We start from the raw sequence: 21857 nt of genomic DNA, 5'->3' as shown, positions 1-21857 counted from the left end.
CGTGGTAATCTAGGTACTAGGTCATCGCGTGGTAATCTAGGTACTAGGTCATCGCGTGGTAATCTAGGTACTAGGTCATCGCGTGGTAATCTAGGCTAGCATTTCTTACGTGTTAGTATACTTTCCAACTTTGTAAAAACAAAAACATACACGCTCTGTTAAAACATAAAGGGAGTTTATCACTACACTCTGACGGTGATGGCTGTACTTTACCTCTGTTAGCCGCGGTATGTGAAGACCTTTGGCGTGATCTCCAGCAGCCTTCCGAGACTTGCCAGGCCAGGCTCTTTTCCTGTGGCTTTCTGCTACCCCAGACCAGGCAAAGACATCATGATAAGCTAAATCCAAATCAGATGGATCTACTGCAAACTGGCATATTAACTTCAGCAAGCAAGCAAGACAGTCTAGCTGCCACTGCGGATAAAAAGAAAACGTCATTTCCCTATTCTCATTAATTTAATATGGCCACTATACAAATCGAAATTAAAAGACCAGAGAAGAAATGGTAGCTAGTACTTACACCATGTGATAAAGGAATTTTGCTACTCACATACTTTGGTTTGTAACAATCCATTCTTATAAAAAAGAAGGAAAAATAACTACACACTGAGTAATTGTATTTAACGGAATGGAGACAACAACTCATTTCCTATCGTGCAACATCATAACGGATGCAACAGAGCTATAGAATTTCTGAAAACGTACACTGCTTCAAATGTCCTATAATTAAAAAAAAATTTAAATGCTAATAAAGATATAATTTATTCACCAATAAAAATAATTGAGAGATAAACCATCATAAATTATTTCTCCACACAAGTGGTATACACATTAATATTTTGGAGTCCAAGTAATTCTCAATAATTACAGAATAATTACAGAAAAGCAGCAGTCAAGAAATCATATGGTGCATTGCACTGGGCAAATCTGCTGCAAAAGACCTCTCTGAAGTGTTAAAAAGCAAAGCTGTCACTTTAAGGACTAAGGTGCGCCTGACCCAAGCCCTGGGGTTTTCAATTGTCTCATATGCATGTGAGAGCTGGACGATGAATAAGGAAGACCTGAGAAGAACTGACACCTCTGAACTGTGGTGTTGGAGAAGAATGCTGAATATACCACGGGCTGCCAAAAGAACAAGCAAATCTGTCTTGGACAAAGTATGACCAGAACGCTCCTTAGAAGCAAGGATGGCGAGGCTTCGTCTCACACACTTTGGACATGTTATCAGGAGGGCTCAGTCTCTGGAGAAGGACATCATGCTTGGTAGTGTATTAGTGAAAAAGAGGACGACCCTCAGGGAGATAGACTGACACAGTGTCTGCAACAATGGGCTCAAGCATAACAAAGATTGTGAGGATGGCGCAGGACCAGGCAGTGTTTCGTTCTGTTGTACATGGGGTCGCCATGAGTCAGAAACAACTCGACAGCCCTAACAACGATTCAACGAAAATGCTTCACTGTACAGATGCACATTTAAAATACTTCTTTAGTAAAATCATTAAGTGTTTTGCATGAAAAGGAAAATTTCCAACTGACTTAAAGCGCTACTTTAAAAATTTTAAAGTAAAACATTTTCTTTAAGTAATTAGACTATCCCTCATGTAGAAGATGAGTTTCAGAGCTTTCTCTTCAACAGTCCTTGGTCCTCCTGCTCTCCTGGCCCCACCGCCAAGTGGTACAGCTGTTCCATATACCAGTAAACAGTATTCTTCTCTCAGTAATACCAATTCTACGGCAACACCACCGCTACGGCAACACCACCGCTACGGCAACACCACCGCTACGGCAACACCACCGCTACGGCAACACCAACGCTACGGCAACACCAATGCTCCAGTAATACCAATACTACATAACTGAAATCATCTCTGAGAAGTGGCATTAAGGAAAACGCTACGTAGAAATCACACTGTAACTTTCCATACATGGTTGGCCAATCTCCTGTTATTCCAAATGAATAAAAAAATGAAATAAAAGTCTTTTTCAAATGCAAATAAAACTGGAAGGAAATAAGAATGAACAAGGCACGACGTCCATTCTTACCACTTCTTTCCACATTACACTGGAAGTCCTAACCAGTACAATGAGTCAAGGAAAAAGAAATAAAAAGCATACAGATTAGAAAGGAACAAGTAAAACTGTTTTATTTGCCGATGACATGATCATATATATATATATATATATATAAAATTCTAAGAAATATCATAGAATGGAGAGAAATACTGTCATTAAGTGGAGAGAAATATCATGTCCGTGGACTGGAAAACTCAGCATCCTTAAGATGTCAACTGGTGTCAAATTCATCTACAGATTCAATGTGATCCCGATAGAATCCCACCAGGCCTTTGTTCAGAAAATGAAAATCAATTTTAAAAATTTTATGGAAGTACGGTTGACCTAGAATAGTCAAAATAATGTTGAAACGGAAGAACAGGCTGGAGTACTCACACTATGTGATTTCAAGACCAAACTACAATTATCAGGATAATGTGGTCTAAGAATAGAACAGAGTCCAATAATTGGCCCACACGTATACAGACAACTGAGTTTAAATAAAAATAGCATAGTTCATTGAGGAAAGGATAGTCTTTTCAACAAACGGTGCTAGAAAAACTGGATAGCCAAATGAAAATAAACAAATAAATAAAACCCACCTTTATCCTACATAACAACAGTTAATTCAAAATGGACTACAGACCTAAATGTAAAGGATGAATAGAAAACTTACTGGAGAAAATCTTCGTGACCTTAAAGCAAAGATTTCTTAGATAGACTATGAAAAGCATGAACCATAAAAGAAAAAAATACATTGGACTTAAATAAAGTTTAAAAAACTTCTGTCCTTTAAAAGGCACAGTCAATAAAATGAAAAACCAAGGCACAGACTGAGAGCAAATATTCCCAATACGTGTATCTGAGAAAACAAATGTCCAAAACTAAGAACAAGTCTTACAACTTCTATACTAAGAAAAAAATAAAAATGAGCAAAAGATTTGAACAGATACATCACGAAGATAAATGCATGACCAATAAGCACATGAAAAGATGCCCAATAACATTAGTCCTCGAGGAAGGGCAAATTAAAGCCACCATGAAAGATCACTACACGCCCACCGGAATGGCTCAAATTAAAAACGCTAGCCATACCAAATGCTGGCAAGGATGTGGACAAACGAACTTTCAAACTGCTTTGGAAAAGAGTTTGGCAGCTTCTCATAAAGTTAATCTTACATTTACCATATTACTCAGCAATTCCATTTTTAAATATTTACCCAAGAGAAACAAAAACATAAGCACACAAGAAGACTTGTACATAAATGTTTATGCAGCTTTATTCCTAACGGCCCAAAACTGGAAGTGCAAATGTCCATCAACAGGTGAACGCATACACAAGTTGTGGTGTATCCACACATCAGATACATTACTCAGCAGTGAAAGGGACAAACAACAAATACACACAACATTTCTGATTTTCAAAATACATGCTGAGTGAAGAAGCCAGACACGAAAGACGTACTGTATAACAGAAAATGCAAATACATTCTACTGCAAAAGAAAGCTGCTGGGGGTGGGGACTGACTGAAAAGGGGCAGGACGGTATTTCTGCGGTAATGAGAACGTTCCGTACCTTATGTTGCAGAATTACGAGTATATACATTTTTTAGAACTTGGACTATACCTTTAAAATGGTACATTATTTATTGCATGAAAAGTATACCTCAACCTCAAAGCATATACAAAAGTTTACTCAAAATGGATCAAAGACCTGAATGTAAGAGCTAAAACTATAAAAAGAAACAGAGGCAAAAATCTTCGAGATCTTGGATTAGGCAATGGTTTCTTAGATATGACACTAAAAGCATATGTAACAAATAAAAAGATTGAGAAATTGGATTTCATCAAAATTAACAACTGTGCTTCAAAGGGCACTATCCAAGAAAGGGAAAAGACAACCCATACAATGGGAGACAGCGTCTGTAATGTGTACGTCTGACAAGGGATTAGTATTTGGAATATATTAAGAACTCTTACAACTCAACAACAAAAAGACAACCCAATCAAAAAATGGCCAGTGGATCTGAATTATTTCTCCAAAGAAGATATATAAATGGCCAATAAGCACATAAAAAGATACTCAACAACATGAGTCATTAGGGAAGTGTAAATCAAAGCCACAATCAGGTAACTCACTAGCGTGGCTACAAAGGAGAAGACAGACATCAGCCTTGGTGAGGGCGTGGACAGACTGGAACCCTCACACACTGCTGATGCGAATATAGAACGGTTCAGCAGCTTTGGGAAAAAACAATCCAGCAGGTCATCCAAGTTAAACAGAGTAACTATATGACCCTGCAATTCTACTCCTAAGTATATACCTAAGATATGAGTGCTCACAGCAGCATTGTTCATAATATCCCAAAAGGGGAAACAACACAAAAGTCTATCAACTGAAGAACCTCTCCCTCCCTGGATTTGAAAGTCAAAGAACAGACATTTCACCAAAGATACACGGAGGGACAACAAGCGCATGAAAAGATGCTCAAGGTCATTAGCATTACGGAAATGGAAATTAAAACCACAATGTGGTATCATTTAACACCACCCACTGGGATAACCAAAGACAGACAATAATAAGCGTTGGTAAGACATACCCCTCTTAGGTACACCCAAGAGACCTGAAAAACTTATGTGCACACAAATGCTCCTAATAGTCAAAAAGTGACAACAACCCAAATGCCCATCAGTTAATGAATGTACAAATAAAATGTGATATATCCATACAAAGGAATGAATTACTGATACGTGCTACTTTCAATGATGATTGTTAAAAACATTATCCTAAGTTAAAGAAACCAATCCCAAAGAACCATTATTATATGACTCCATTTATAAGAAATGCCCAAAAGAGGTAAAATCAATAGCTAGAAAGTAGCCTGGTGGTTGCACAGGGCTCAGGGGGTTAGGGGAAAACGAGGAGTAACTGCAAACGGGTATGGGGTTTCCTGTGAGGATGATGACAATGTTCTAGAATTATGTAGACAGTAGTGCTGGTTGTTCAACTTTGGGAATATACTAAAAATCACTGAATTATACATTTAAAAAATGAATTTTATTGTATGTGGATTATATATAAAAATTTTAATTAAAAAAGTATACCTCAACTGATTTTATTTTTATTTTAAAAGTAAAAAACAGCAAGAAACAATAATCTGGAATTCTTAACTACACCAAAATATATTAAGAAAGATGCCTTGGAAGCAATCTGTGTCTCAGGCAAGCTTTGCATCTCAGGCATTTTCAGGCATATAAGGCTACAATGCATACTGCAATCAAATTTACTTAACAATAATACTTCACAAACTTATCCATAATTCCAAAGGAAACAAGAAAATTTTAGCATATGATTTCATTAAACCTTATTCATAACCAAACTGAGTTTATAGCAAAGATCCTATAGATGACACATAACTACTCATTGAAAATTTGAATTAAATTCTTCCACTTTGCCAAAGAACTAAGACGTACTTCATCATCCTGAGAAATTAATGGAACACCAGATATATGACTAACGATAAAACACAACAGAAATCTGAAATACGAGACACGGAGCTACAATAATTAATTACTGTGCAGAAGTGGGTATTTTTTTTAAAAAAATACTTGATACTCTCCCTGATTATACTGAAGTATGTATGTAGTAGAAGTCACACTTGCTGCTGGAAACGAAGGGCTGAAAACGGGATCACTGCTCTAACTGTGAAACTACAGGGAATTGTCACTTACCACAGTCCACGACTCCTGCTCCTTAGGCTCCAGAATTCCAGAGTTAAAAATTTCTAGTAACTGTTGAAGTCCTCCAGCAGCAACAAACTGTAGTAATTATGAGTAACGAGAGAAAAGCAGCTACTTAATGACAATCTGCTTGCTGATTCAGTAACTGGATACACCCATGGGTAAGTAAAGTATCGTATCTTTCATTTATAAAACTACTTGATTTAAATCACCAAAACAACTTCTATAAAAACAACCACCACAAAGTCTGCTTTCAAGAAGTTTTTATGTTTTTAAAGATTCTTACAAAAATCTATAAACATATCTTTATATTCCATTAACCATTTAATCTGAGACACCTGATGTCCTAACAGTGTTTCAATGAAAGAAAAAAATTAGCGCTAAAATAGAAGCTCCACGGGATTAAAGAATTTCAAATTGTATTACTTAATTGGATTTAAATAATTTAAAGTAATATATAATTTTTAACTATGTTTTAATAGCGAATTAGTTTAAAAACAGTAACTATGGTATTTACTTCTGAGAAATTACAGAAAAACTATTTTTGTCAATACACTATAAAACATGTAATATGATCAAACCTTGCAACTCCAGGAATTTTTACTATTTTCCACTTGATCCTCACTTGAATCATCTGAATCTGGATAAAGATCACTGTAACTTCCCTGTGGGAAAGGCAAAAAAATAAGGGAATGGGATAAAAATTATTCTAGATTGAAAAGATAACAAACTCTGGAATTTTGCTCCAGAGAGAGGAAAGAATACAAACATTTAATGATAATAACGGACACGCAATTACCGTCGACTCTCTCCTTATTCTTCTGTTAGGTTTTCCCAGTGCTTCAATAATTTCCAGGGCGTACAACAGCTTGTGGGCACTCTTAATTTTGAGAAGTTCTTTCCAATTAAGTCCATCATTATTCTTGAAAAAAGGAAACAGAAGATGGGATTCGCAAGTCAACTTACTAAGGAAAACCCAAAAAGAAAACCTTTAAAGAAACTGACACTACATAAAAACTCAAATATTACGTACTGTGAAACATTCAAACACGTGGGGACCAACTATACAACTGGTACAATGATATGCTTAAAACACCAATTATTATTCATTAAATTAAAATTAATAAACAGTACCATGAAAAAAATGATAATTTGTTAATCTTCACAACAAATAAGGCAATTTACCATGTTCCCAATGGAAAAAATATTACAGACTAGTTGAATGCGTGAACTTTTAAAGATGTAGATAAACTAGCTGAACGTCTGTATTTAATACTAAGTTACACCTACATATTTGAAAATCATACACAGAATACATAGATTTGTAAGTGCCGCTCTTTTTTATCTCAATTTATAAAATAATGTTATTCACACTTCACATCCACTTTGACAACAGTATTATCACGAGAGCTGCTCTCAGTCATCAAACACCATTTTCTGGAGCCCGTTTTCTTTACTTCTACGTTGTTTGAGCTACAGAGCCTTCTGACATCACATGATAATGTCCCAAATCATAGATAACCATTAGCAAAACATCAGGACATTTGTTTTTCCATTCATCCTGTTAACCGTTCTACTGGTGATCTCCAAAAGGAAACCTACGATTATACAGCTTTAAAAAACTATCTTTAATTTGAAAGACTTCTTTACAAAGCTATCCAACATTTATACATGCAAGGTGATGCTCCTGTGGAAAAACTACCAAACGTATATTAAACTTCTTCGCCTCGTTTTCCCCTAATTCTGTCGGGTGACTTGTGGAAGCGTCTAAAACAATCACTGACACAGGTCAGCTCACACGAGTGCATTTCCTCTACACATTACCTTTTGTTGTTGAAAATCAAGCAATATTCAGAGCATACAGTAATAGTAAAAAAACAGGCACATTCCTATTTTCTAAAGATAATTTCAGAAAACATCTTTGCCTTGTATTAGTCAATCTCACTAAAAATCAAATACGGATCAACAGGCAGTCTCATACACTGCCAGTAGGAATGTAACCTAAAACCATCCTCTGAAAACCTGCTGCCGTCCAGCGGATTCTGACTCATAGAGACCCTATAGGAAGAGCAGAACTGCCCCATAGGGTTTCCAAGGAGCAGCTGCTGGATTCAAACTGCTGACCTTTTGGTTAGCAGCCACAGCTCTTAACCATCCTCTAGGAGAGTAAAAAGCCTTAAAATGTGCATGTCTTTTGGCTGCACAATACTACTTACACAAATTTATCATAAGTAAATAAATGGATAAGTATGGAAAACTGAATGTACCACAATTCCAACATTGTTTTATAGAAGCAAAAAATACAATCTCACTATTGCAAAAGGAAACTACTTAATTCAACTACCATTTATAATGTAATGCACACCACAGACAATAAAAAATGAAGGTACATACTTATTGACATGAAAATACATTTATGAGACATTATTTCATTTATATTATTATATGGCAATAGGCAATTATTAGTTGATGCACAGTGGTTAAGAGCTTGGCTGCTAATCAAAAGGTTGTCACCTCGAATCTACCAGTTGCTCCCTGGAAACCCAAAGGAGCAGCTCTACTCTGTCCTATAGAGTCGCTATGAGTTGGAATCGTCTCAACAGCAATGGGTTTGGTTTTTGGTTTATGTACAAAATAACCTTGTGCAATATTATATTTTAAGAAAGAATAACATTCCACTAAATGAAATAACTAAAACAGTGATGCTCAGATTTCTGGGTATCAAAACCCAGTAATATTTCAAAAAAGGTGAACGGTGAACTTATGGTTAACAATTTGAAATTGTGCAGTGTAAAGATGTGTTTAAAAAGCTATCATATCTCAATGACTACATTACAGAAAATATACTTAAATGCAAAAAAAGAGAAACTTCAGAAAAAAGAAACAATTTCTTAAACTGAATAAATGCAGCTCCATGATAAACTCTATGCCTCAAATCAATTCTCTGTGAACTAGAGAAACTACTGTTTGAGAAACAGTCATTTAAGGAACAGCAAAATACTGAAGGGTGTCTGTAAACACCATGCTGGCTGCTGCAGGCTCACCTGTTCATCGGAGATACTCTGGAACGCCATCAACATGTTAGGACACGTAGGGAGAAGCATCAGTAGTTCCCAGACACGCCTGGAGAGGTTTTCTGCATGAAGATGAAGTTCTTCACATCTTAAGCTCTACATAAACAAAAACAACTGCTTGTCGGGACGGATCAATAAAAACAAACTTCACCTTTTCTGCAGAAAATCATTAATTACCAAGTTTGGTAACTTAGTTCTCAGTACTGCTTCTTTAAAATTGAGAAATAAAACATTTGTTGCATTGATAAATACAATGTATTCAACAGATTAATAGTCATGTCAAAGCAGTGGCTTTTAAACTTGTTATAGGAACACTCTTCTGGAATAACCTTTCTCTAAGGCAGGTCACAATCCTCAGCAAATTCTCAGATAGAAGTGGAAACATCTATTTTATAAGGCCATACCAGTAAATTTAAAAAAGATTATCATTTTATCTCCTCTTTGCAGCTCACTATTGTTGGTACAATGAAGACATAGTAAATGAAGTTCCTGATTTTCCACTGGGGAAGAGAGCACATTTGTTTCTCCTAGTTTGCTAACCCATACCTATTTTCCAGTCTTAGAAAAGCAGAGATTAAGACAAAAACAATTTTAAAGAATCACCTACTTTTTTCCATTACTAATTGTTAAATCTGAACTCAGTAAGGTGCTGAGACTAACAAGCTAAGGAATATTTCAGGGAGTACCTAAGAAATAGGCAAGTTTCCATTTTTTATTAAAGCACACTCCCACCCCATAAATAAAAGCTAAAATGGATACTTGGGGCGTTTTCTAGAGTATTAATTTGTATATTATTATACTACTGCTGCTGTCATAACGATTCTTTGGTATAATGTTGTCTAAGAGAGTCTAAGGAATCGTCCGTAGGTCTATATAAAGTAACTTAGTTCTGTTTGTACAATGGTTCCTTTAAAGGAAAGGGAGTCTAGAGATGGAGTTTCAGCGTCAACTTGGCTTTTCACCTGAGGAAGGACGAGCAGCAACCGGAGCAACACTTTTGGTTTAGCTGGGAAAATGGCACTGACAGTTCTTCAGTAAAATAGAACCTACTTCCTTGTCTACTATAACTTAAAAAAAAAGGGTACAACTTAACTCTGCAAGAAAGGATCTGAAAGAACTGTATTTTTATGCAAATAACGTGTGCCTTCTATGTTTGTTTGCCAACTGTGCCCTCCCTCCATGAGGTATTTTCATAAACACGCTAATTTTTTTTTTAAGTAACATAAAAAAATTGACATAGCGGCACTTATGAAAATACCTCATGGGGGCAGGGTATGGTTGACAAACAGATGTAGAAGGCATGCATTATTTGTGTAAATACGGTATGCATGACTATGTTCTGTGTTATGAGGGAAAGGCCCTACAATATGAACAAGACATTGTGAAGTTATTTTTACTTTTTTGTAACCTTCATCAGGGCTAAACCAGTCTTGTTCAACAAAGAATCCTCATATTAAGCATAGTACGTATTCCATAAAGCAAGGATTGAATAAAATCTCTCTTAGACCCCACGTGGACTATTACAATGGCCTAGCTTCCCACCTCTGGTCCTTCTTTTCGCTAATACATCCTCCACACTAACACCTGAGCTTTTTTTCTAAAAGCTCACAACAGATCTTATTTTGTTGCTTAAATCCTTCCATGACGATGGCAACGCATTTTACAAAGAACAGTAACGACATAAGCCCCTTTTGCAATACGGGTTACAATCCCTTTCTGTCCTTGTATTTGAACTGCACTATGCTCACACGCCCAGTTTCTCCAACATACCATCCACTTTTCTCTAAATCACTGAAGCTTCTCTTCACTCCTGTTGGCACCAGTACTGGTTTAAATGACTCCCCTTCTCAAACATGTTGCCCAGCAATCTTTGTCCCCTCTCCTAAGTTCCCGTAACTAATACTGCACAGAACATTGGTCCTTTCCTTGAAAACTGGGGTATCCTCTTCACTATCTTTCTCTTTGAACACAGTGCCGACACAAAGTAAAAGTCAGTATTTGTGGCATGAAATGAAAAAGATGAGAAAATGAAGGTTCACGGGCACCTATTATAGATTATTCGGATTCATCAAAAGGGGGACGTCTTTCTAATTTAAGAATGTGCCACCACAAGAGAAACCAGACTGTGATGAACACAAGGTTCAACAGCAGCCCCCGTGACATCCGTGATCAAACACACCTTGGAAACATGGGAAGAAGTCCTTGAATCCCATTGGAGAAGAAAGAAAAGAAGGAAGGCCCAACATAAGGAAAGTCGTCAAAGCACCACTATTTTATTTCCCACTGAGTCTCAATGCAGGTAAGCTTCAGTGGACAGGTCCGAGAATGAGCAAGATGGTAGGATCAGTAATTTTAAAGGCATTAAAGAAAAAAATCAGTGAATAGAAAATGACTCCTTTAGGTAATCTCCTACACACTCATGACTTCAAATACCATCTGTATGTTGATGACCCACAAACTTAATTTCTCCAGCCCAAACCTGTTCTCTGAGTCCCAAACTCATGTCCAATTGCTGAACTGACATCACCACTGGACGCCCCACAGGCCTCCCTCCTTCTTCATCTCAAGTGGCATCTGCTCAATTGCTCAGGCAGGAAACCTGGATGCTATCTCCATGTCTTCCTTCTTCCTGTACCCTTTCTCACTCCCCACTCCTAATCCAATCCACCACCAAGTTATTTTGTGTGGTGAGATGAGCTCCTTCATGTGGCCTAGTGCTTTAAGAGATTTTCCCTCTAAGCCCTGAGGAGTTACTTTTGCCCTAGTTTTCTACGCCAGAGGGTCTGTTACTTTTGTCTAGGTTGATTGACATTTCCTGGGTAAGCTGTAAACGACTGTGATTTGATGCTTTTTGCCTGGGCCTGGGCTGCAGCCTGCCCCGTGATTGGTCTATTTTATGCACCTTGCAGGGATTGGTCAATATACTCATGCAAATGAAGTGACTATAGCCTACTATGTAAATGAAGTGTCTGTGGCCTACTGACAGGGGAGTGGCCAATTTGTGGCTCTGGTGCGGGGGGCACACCTTGAAACTGATGAGGAGTTTGCTTCTACAGGCACTTCCTGACTCAGAACACAGTTCCATTCCGACGACTGTCGTAAGTCGGTTCTGACGTAAATCAAATTCGTTTTTTTTTTTTAAGTTTCATTATTGTCTTTTATTAACAATACCTTTATAAATCTGGCAGTGCTTTGAACAGTAAATCATAAAACTGAATATCTGTAAGCATACATCTGAGAACGATAACATCAGCTAATTATGCGCTGTAACATATTACTAATGATAGTATGTACAAAAAAAAAAGGACGGTTTATAAACTGGGGAATTGGGGATGACCTGTATATGCAGCCAACCCCACAGAAGTGGGTAGACAGAAGAAGAAGGAAGAAAGACGAGAGAAAAGAGAAGCAGCTGGGAGAGAGAAGGCAAGGAACGTCCTAAAAGAGCCGTAACACGGGTCAAGGGCTGCCAACCCTGAAGACAGTGAGAGGCCCAGAAGGGGCCCAGCGGTGGAGTCAGCGGCGACGGCAGAACCCTGCCGCTAGGAAAGCAGCTAAGAGCTGAACAAAGCCGCCGCCCCGGCCCCCGCTGCTCCGGCTCCCGCCGCCCTGGCCACGCCGCCCCGGCCACGCTGCCCTGGCTACGAGCTGGGCCAGCGAGCAGCGGAGAGGCTGACAGCAGGGAGGTCAAAGGCAGAGAGGCCTGTCCTCCTCAGGGGGTCGAGAGGAGGTCTATCCTCAGGAGGCTGAGAGGAGGGCTGACCTCAGGGGGCTGAGAGGAGGACCTGCTTGCCTGCATGGGCAAGAGGAGCTGCCTCGCACTGAAAAGGGAGAGAGGTGCTCTCCACTTCGGGGGAGCCTTCCAGACTTTGCCTGCACGCTTCCTGATCCCGAGTTGCAGCCTGTTGATCCTGATTCCAAGTTGTACTGCATTACTTCCTTAATAAACCACTTAACTGTAAGTATGGTCTGTGAGTTCTGTGTGGTCACTACAACAGACAATTGAACCCAGCAGAGAAGCAGAGTGCACTGTGCGGAGGACAGCTGATGTCAGAACTGGTAAAAAGGCTGCAGAGAGGAGGTATCAGCTTAGGCTGATCTTGATTCTCATTCTCCCTCTGAAGCCAGACAGGTTCAGATGCCACTATCACAACCACCACTTCACAGTGGTTTCAACTTAATTCATTTCCACTGCCACCATCCTACTCCAGGGCATTGACTCTTTCCGGGAAAGGCACATCAAGGTTCCTTTCTACTTTCTCTATTCCTGCCAGTCAAACTCATCATCCATAAAACACAAATCAGGCAATGTTTATCCCTTCTTAAAATCCTTAATTGTTCTCCACTTTACTCAGAGTAAAATGGAAATGCCTTCTCATGGCCCACAAGGCTTACGAGCTTTGGCCGTCTACCTTTCCAGTCTCATTCTTCTCATTCCACTCGCTCATGTCCCTCCCATTCTATTCACTCGCTCTCTGTCAATTCCTAGACCTGCTTAGCTCCTTCTTAGAGAAGGGCTGTGGTATCAAGTCACTCTAACGGGATCATTCCTCATCCTTCTCACTTAGCTGGCCCCTTTCATCCTTCCAGCTCAGATGGCCTCTTCAGAGAAGCCTTCCCAAACCACCTGCTACAGAAACGGTCAGTTCATTCCCCCTTAATCATGGCACAGCACGTGTCAGTCTTAGCAACTGTCACTGCAGTGACCTGTTTATGTTAGTTTACTTGACTCATTCCTCTGCTGGGCACGCTGACTGTTACCTGATGCCCCTCTGACCTCAGTGAAGGATGGAACTTTGTCTGTTTTGATCATCCTTATAAATCAATACTTAAAACAGTATGCCTGGATCACATTAAGCACTTAAATAGCTAACTAAAGAATAAATGGGTTCTTAGGTCTTAGAGTTCTTAAGAGATGGCTGAGAAAATTATTTTCCTCTTAACAGAGACATAAAACAAGACTGTGAAAATAAAATCTGATATATAGTCACCTCACTATCTTCCACTGCCATTTTTCCTGAGGGTGGTTTAAATGATGCAAGCATCTCTAATAAATCAAAAAGAGTAGTTAAGTGAGGTTCTTGTAAAAGCAAAAGCATCGGAATGTTGTCCTTCTGAGGGGGCGGGAGGCAAGACGCTGGCAGCTGAACACCTTCTCCTTTTCGCTCTCTTCTCGGTGCACCCAACGACACGAATACCATCTATAACAGCAGGAAGGGAGGTCAGACAACAACTACACATCAGATTTTTGGTTTAAAAACGAAACAGTAAATCTCTTAAGTAGGCAATAACTTCACTCACATCACAAAAGCAATAAGAGCTGTTTTTAAACTATATCTTCAACTACTGACTGTAAATCAACAGATGATTGAAACTCAGATCACATTTGCTGTGTGTACCTGCATATCCTTAAAGCCAAGCTCATGAAGTGCTTTTTCATCATAGTCTGTTGTTAACTCATGTCCAGAAGAGATCATCCTGACAGGTCCCATGAGGCCCCCTGAAAAACAGCAGAAAACTGAAGTGAACATTTTTAATAATAGCTATTTGCTGACAAGAATGCATAATATGTCCATTAAGTCCACTGGAAGAAAAGCTTAATAAACTCCTGAGAGAAATGAAGACAGTGTATTTCCTGTATGTTTTGCTGTCCAACATTAGCCTTAGGCAGTGAAAATTACAAGAAAGTTCTCTTTCTTTAACACTTGTCTATCAACTTCCGCTTGCTTAACAATATAAGAGACTTTACAAGTAAAAAAAATCCTCCATGAGCTTTCTAAGAACCTACAGCATTTCCCTCAGCAATACATGTAAAGGAATCAGATTCTTTAACAGCTAATTGCTGGAGAAACTATTATGCACAGGTAGTTCCCAACTTACGATGTATTCGAGTTACGACAAACTGTGCTTATGACCATTGCTTTTTTTTTTTTTTTTGGTACATCTTATCGTTAGCAATATGTTACAGGGCACAAGTTGCTGATGTTATCATTCTCAGATGTTCACATGCAGATGTTCAATCTTAATATTCAAAACGGTGCCAGATTTATAAAGATACTGATAATAAAAGGCAATAATAATGAAAACTAAAAAAAAAAAAAGAAAAGGCTTTCGACTTACGTCAGAACCGACTTATGGAGTCGTCGGAACAGAACCCCACTGTAAGTCGGGGACTACCTGTATTTATAATGACTGAGTTCTCTCTTCTCCGGTAGTATTCACCCACTCTTCCCCACCCAAAACAAAACAAAACACACACTACAGAATAGAAAACAAACAAAAATCCGCTACAACCTTTTAGATTTATGGTAAATTCAATAAACTTGATCAGCTGAGGCAATTTATTTCTAGAAGGCAAAAAGTCCTTTTGCTGCCTACTTTTTCATCCTCATTCCCCAGGGTCCTCCCACCGCCCTGCCTCCTTGCTCCTCTAGGAAATACCCAGCGTGTCCTCCCCGGGAATTCACGTGGCGTCCTCTCACTTCATTCAAGCCTCTGCTCAAACGTGAGCTGGGAAACATCCAGCTCTCACCAGTCAACAGAAGAGCCTCTTCACTACCAACCTCATACTCTGCTTTGTCTATTTTTAAAACCCTTACTACCACCTGACATTATATACTTGTTCTGTCTTCCTTCAAAAACAAAAACAAACAGAAAAACCAGTTTCACAAGGACAGAGATTTCTTATGTTCAAAGATGTATTCTCAGCATTAGAACATAGTAGGCATTCAAATTGTTTAATGCATTAATAATGATGATGTACTGAATAATACACACCTAATTTTTACCCTCTAAAACACCAATATAATAAATTTTTTAAAATATAAGGACATAAACGGGAAAAAAGAGAAGAGACAATACGCACCAAGTTTACAAGCTGGAAACTGAATGAACTTGTAGTCACCAGCAAGACCAAGAGAAAGAAGACAGAGCCCAAGCCAGAGGTAAAGAAAGCTTACAGCTTACAACCTGAATGACACAGTAACAGTATCAACACCTGACCTAAACAAAAGCAACACTGAACTACAAGACATTAATAAGCAGGCTAGGATACATGTAGCTGGAGACCCAGAAACTTTAAAAAGGGGTGGGGAGTAGAAATTCAATTGCTAAACTTTTCTAAATTTGTTAAAAATTATAAAATCACATACCCAAGGAGCTGAATGAAACCCTAACTGCATATGCACAAAGTCATGACAAATCATATTCATAATCAAACTGCTGAAAATCACTGTTAATCTTAAAATCAACCAAAGCAAAATAGACAAATTGTAAACAAAGGAAGAAAGAAAAGAAAAACCACAGACTGCCAGCCAGAAATGGAAGCCAAATGACAAGGAAGCAACACCTGTAATGTTCTGAAAGAAAAGAAAAAACAGGCACATACAATTTTATATTCAATGAAAATATCCTTAAAAAATGAAGGCAACAGAAGAAAACATTATTTGATGGTTATGAGGGTGGGGGGGGAGGGAGACGGGTATTCACTACCTAGATAGTAGACAACAATTATCTTAGACAGCACACACTACAGGGGAAGTCAGCACAACTGGACTAAACCAAAGCTAAGAAGTTTCCTGAATACAACCAAACACTTCGAGGGACAGAGTAGCAGGGGCAGAGGTCTGGGGACCATGGTTTCAGGGGACATCTAGGTCAACTGGCATAACAAAGCTTATTAAGAAAATGTTCTGCATCCCACTTGGGTGAGTGACGTCTGGAGTCTTAAAGCTGGTGAGCAGCCATCTAAGATGCATCAATTGGTCCCAACACACCTGCAGCAAAGGAGAATGAAGAACACCAAAGACACAAGGGAAGTATTAGCTCAAGAGACAGAAAGGGCCGCATAAACCAGAGACTGCATCAGCCTGAGACCAGAAGAACTAGATGGTGCCCGGCTACCACCAGTGACTGCCCTGACAGGGAACATAACAGAGTCCCTGACGGAGCAGGAGAAAAGTGGGGTGCAGAACTCAAATTCCAGTAAAAAGAGCAGACTTAATGGTTTCATGGAGACTGGAGGGACCCTGGAAGACATGGCCCCCGGACTCTCTATTAGCCCAAAACTAAAACCATTCCCGAGGCCAACTCCTCAGACAAAGATTAGACTGGACTATGGGACATAAAATGATACTCATGAAGAGTGTGCTTCTTAGCTCAAGCAGATTCATGAGACTAAATGGGCAGCTCCTGGCCAGAGGTGAGATGAGAAGGCAGAAGGGGTCAGGAGCAGGTTAAATGGACACAGGAAATCAGGCGTGGAAAGCAGTGCGCTGTGACAGTATAGGGAGAGCAATTAGGGTCACATAACAATGTATGTATAAATTTTTGTATGAGAGACTAACTTGAATTGTGAAGTTTCACTTAAAGTACAACAATAAAGTAAAGAAAAAAAATTAAGGCAAACATTTTTTTTCAGACAAATAAAAGCTTGAGAAAACTGATTACCAAAAGACCTGCACTCTAAAAAGTTTAAAAGGAAGTTCATTTGAAAGAAAAAAATTAAAACTGATAGAAACTCAGACCTACACGAGGAATGAAGAACATCAGAAATTGTAATTATGTGGGTAAATATAATTTTTTTTCTCATTTAAAAATTTTCCTTAAGAGATAACTATGTACTTAAAGCAAATATAACAATAATACACTGTGGGATTGGTAATATATGCAAAAACAAAAGTTATCACACAATAGCACAAAGGACAGGAAGAGAAAAACTTAAGTATAATGTTTCAAAGTTCTTAAATTATATGTGAAGTGACATATTTGAGGGTACACTATAATAAATTAAAGAGTCATACTGTGAACCCTAAAGTACCCATTAAAAGAAAACAAAACAAGAAGAAAGGGGAGGGAAAAAAGGAGAGACGAGACAAATAAAACATAATTACATTAAATGTAAATGATCTAAACATTAAAATGCAGACACTATGAGACTGAATAAAAAAACATGATTCAACAATTAAACAGACTCACAAAAAGTCTGAAAACAGTACTTCAATTACGAAAATAGGGATCTTCAGAAAATAAAAAAGAGCTCTTAGCTATTAAAAGCATGATAGCAGAAATGAGCAACTCAATAGAAGGGTTGCAAAATAAAGTCGAGAACATCTCTTAGGAAGAGGAGTTAAAGAAATGAAACGGAGAGAAAATATAAGTAAATTAGGAACAGTTCAAGAGATGAAACATCTAAATAATAGAGAAGTTTTAGAAAAAGAAAAATGATAAAATATAAGACAGGAAAGCAATGAACAATTCAAGAAAATTTCCCCAAACCGAAAGGTATGAACTGCCAATTTGGAAGGGCCTACTACATACCAAAATACTTAAAAACTAAACTACCCATCAAGATAGTTGAAAACAGACTCATATTCAGAATAGTAGGGACAAAGAAAATTCATCCATCTCTACAAGAGAAAAAAACAGGGCACGTAAACAATAGAAACACCGGGTCTCCTGAATATATTTCTTTTCCAGGGTAGAGGCAAGGAGAAATAAGCCACATTAACGAGCAAAAGACAATGTATAGTTCTACACCCCAGCTGACTGCGGCGAAAGGGAAGCAGCTAATGGCCAGTGTTTCTTAAGTACCCGTACGGTTTCCATTTCTGTGTGTGTGATATACACAAACACACACACCATACACACATACATACACACACACACACACACACACACACACACACGCACGCGTGTATCATAATCAATGAAATCAGGTCCAGCATTAAAGACAGACCATGACAAAGCAAATCAAGAGAGCAATCAGAGTGTGTTTTGGGGACTATGTGTTTGCCACATTGCTGAGTAACGAAGAGCCTGTATATAAGATGGGGGTTCTCTCTCAGAAGTGGGTAAACGCAGTCTAGCTATCAAGGCATCTTTTTTATTATTATGAAATATTTTAGACATACAAACAAGTATAGAAAACAATGTAACCAACACCTATGTACTTACCACTCAGCTTAATAAAAACACAATTCAAGCTCCCTGTTAACCTCCACCCTGATTCTATTCCTCTTCCTCTATCCCCAAAAGCACAGGGCTTTGAAGGTTCCTTCTGGTTCAAACCCCCGTTGAGAATTTGCAGTTCTACCTAGTTCCCAGGAGACACTAATGCTGCTGGTTAGGGACCAATTCTGAGAACCACTAGTAGAGCAGTGGATCTCAAAATTTATTATACATAAGAATCACCTGGGGATCTTGTTAAACTGTACGTTCTGATTCGGTATATCTGGGGTGAAATGCAGACTCTCTGCAGGGGTTCAAACTGGAACAAACCGGTTTGAAGTCCTGCAAAAGTAACTACATGGTGAGACAATCTCTTACAATTCTGCACATTTTGTAGGGAAGAAAAAAAAAAATCAGAAATCAGAATGGCTTCAGAATTCTCAACAGCAAAAATGGAAGCAAGAAGACAATGGAGGAAGACCTCTAAAACTCTGAAACAAAATTTCCAACTCAGAATTATCTACCAAGCCAAATTACCACTTTGGTATGACAACATGAGAAACATATTTTCAATCATTCAAGGAGTGAAAAACTTTACCCCATCAACCTTCTCTCAAGAAGCTACCAGACACTGCATTCCAGCAAAAAAAAAAGTAAACCAGTGAAGAGGAAGGCATGGGACACTGGAAACACAGAAGAGAGGCAAAGAGGACACCAGGGTGATGTCTACAGGCTGGGAGGACAATCAGAAGGTCAGCGTGACTGCAGAGAAATGTATCATCGAGGACTATCAAGACTACCTTTTCTAGCTGAGGAAACAATGTTCATGAAGCTGGCCCAGATTCTCAGCTAGCACACCTGGACTATCTTCACCACGTTCGAGCGACGTTCCTGTTCTCACCTCCTTGTCCTGCTGCTTGGCTCAGCTGACGACATTCATTCCATCTCATAAAAGAAATTCTACTTTGATCTACTCCTAAGAGCTAAAGTCAGTCATGAAGGGCTTAGAAAATGAAAATAAAAGCAAACCGTGTGACCGTATTTCTGAGCGTATTCCAGCATCTCAGCAACATGACAATACTAAGATATGTCTTGACCGTACTGAGAAACTATTCACGAGAACTTTTACACTGCTATCCTCAGATGAGGCTTTACAATCCTCTAGGGAAGGTGAAGCTACACTCCTTTAGCTTGTCATCTTCTCTGAGTCTTTATCTAATACTGGCTGTACTCTCTTTTTTCATTCATCTACCAGGTTTGTGCTTGCTAATCAGTGTCGTAAAACCGAACACGCTGATTAGAAACACATACCAAACACCTATGGCCATCAAGTCCATTCCGACTCAACGACCCTGCAGGACCGACAACTGACCCCCAGGGTTTCCAAGGCTGTAAATTTTTACGGAAGCAGACTGCCACATCTTTCTCCTGTGGAGTGACTGGTGGGTTCGAACCACCAACTTTCTGGTTAGCAGCTGAGTGCTTTAACCACTGTGTCACCAGGACTCCAGAAATATCTACAGAAGAGGTAAAACTATAAAGAACACAAAATGAAAAACAAAAAGTGTATAAGGGGGATGGGAAGGACGATATTAGGGCAGTACAAACAAGTGGCTTCTACCAATGCTCTACTTCTTAATCCAGGTGGTGTACATGGGTTTTCATATTATTATGACTCATTTTATACACTCTTCTCTATGCATAGAACATTTCAGCATAACAAAAGCAGGTAACTTTGTGTCTGGAAATCCCCTAATGAGGTATTTACCTAACACATGAAATACTGTACATACAAGGATATTTTCTGTAGCACTGTTTGTAATATCAACAGAATGGAAACAATCCAAACGTCCATTAATGGAGAATAGGTCAAAAAATCATGGTATTTCCATTTAATGGACTATGCAGACCTTAAAAAGAACGAGGCAACTTTCTGTATGTATAGATATACACTACTCTCTAGATAATGTTAAGCAATAAATGCAAAGGGTAGAACAGTATAAATGTAATGCTGTCATCTGCGTTAAAAAAAAAACATATATATGAGTATTTTCCATTATATCTTGATATTTCCTAAAGGATATATAAGAAACCAGTAACAATGTTTGCTTCAAGAGAAGGGAAATGGGTAATTTAGAGACGGGGGTAGGAAGGGAGACTTTTCACCATATCTTCTTTTGTATCAAGAATATTTATTAACCGAAGATTGAGAAGGGACACTGTTGACAAGTCGTGGGGTTGTTAACCATTGTCATAGGGCAATATGTGTACTAACTGTTTAATGAGAAACCTTCATCTAAAGTACAAAAAGAAAAAAAGAAACAATTATCTATGTGAGATCAAACTGACCAGAGCAACTCACAAGGTTTGACGGGAAGCCTAGGGGGCAGTGAGTTGAAGATAATGGTGATGGAATAATTTGGAAAAGGATAGTGAGAATAGCAGCACAACTGGAAGAATGTAATCAATGTCACTGAACTGTACATGTAGAAATTTTTGAAATGGTGTATCTCTGGCTATGTGTATTTTCACCAAAAAAAAAAAAGGTCCTCCAAGGTCGAGAAGGGAGAGTGTTGACATGTCATAAAACAGTTTATGTGTACTGACGGTTTAATGAGAAACTATCTGTTCTGTGAACTTTCATCTAAAGTACAATTTAAAAAAAATTTTTTTAAAGAATACTTACTATTAACGAAAAAAATTTTAACTTGAAATTTGATACTTTAGAAGACCTGGCTTTGTCCTCAGCATGCTACAGACAAACCTTTGGCTCCTCACTAAAAGATGCTGAAGAATGATCACTCTACACAGCAAATTGAGAGTCCTGAGAAGACACTTTTAGAATTTTACCATTTTCTTCTCCTAAACAGATATACGACCTGTTAGTTATAACGCCAAATCCTTAAATTATAAGTGAAAAGTAACCACTTTCATGATGCTTCTTTCACGGTCATTTCTCTGATCAGCTCACATTTTATGTGCTATGGAAACGCACTGCAAATGCACGAGCGCTGACAGAAACAAAGAGTCCAACATACATTT

General features: G+C 38.5%; 1 protein-coding gene across 1 annotated transcript in view; it reads right to left on the bottom strand.

Moving 5' to 3' along the window:
* USP34 (ubiquitin specific peptidase 34) overlaps positions 1-21857 on the bottom strand; it is a 190491-nt gene that overhangs the window by 86296 nt on the left and 82338 nt on the right. Inside the window, 7 exon segments of the mRNA XM_023734886.1 lie at positions 214-414; positions 5785-5871; positions 6375-6458; positions 6593-6715; positions 8838-8963; positions 13859-14068; positions 14267-14367. Coding sequence (XP_023590654.1) covers positions 214-414; positions 5785-5871; positions 6375-6458; positions 6593-6715; positions 8838-8963; positions 13859-14068; positions 14267-14367 — 932 coding nt within the window.

Source organism: Trichechus manatus, unplaced genomic scaffold (genome assembly GCF_000243295.1).
Source record: "Trichechus manatus latirostris isolate Lorelei unplaced genomic scaffold, TriManLat1.0 scaffold00005, whole genome shotgun sequence".
In the NCBI taxonomy this organism is placed as follows: Eukaryota; Metazoa; Chordata; class Mammalia; order Sirenia; family Trichechidae; genus Trichechus; species Trichechus manatus.
The sequence above is the reverse complement of the archived record's forward strand: the minus strand, read 5'-3'. Positions and strand labels throughout refer to the sequence as shown.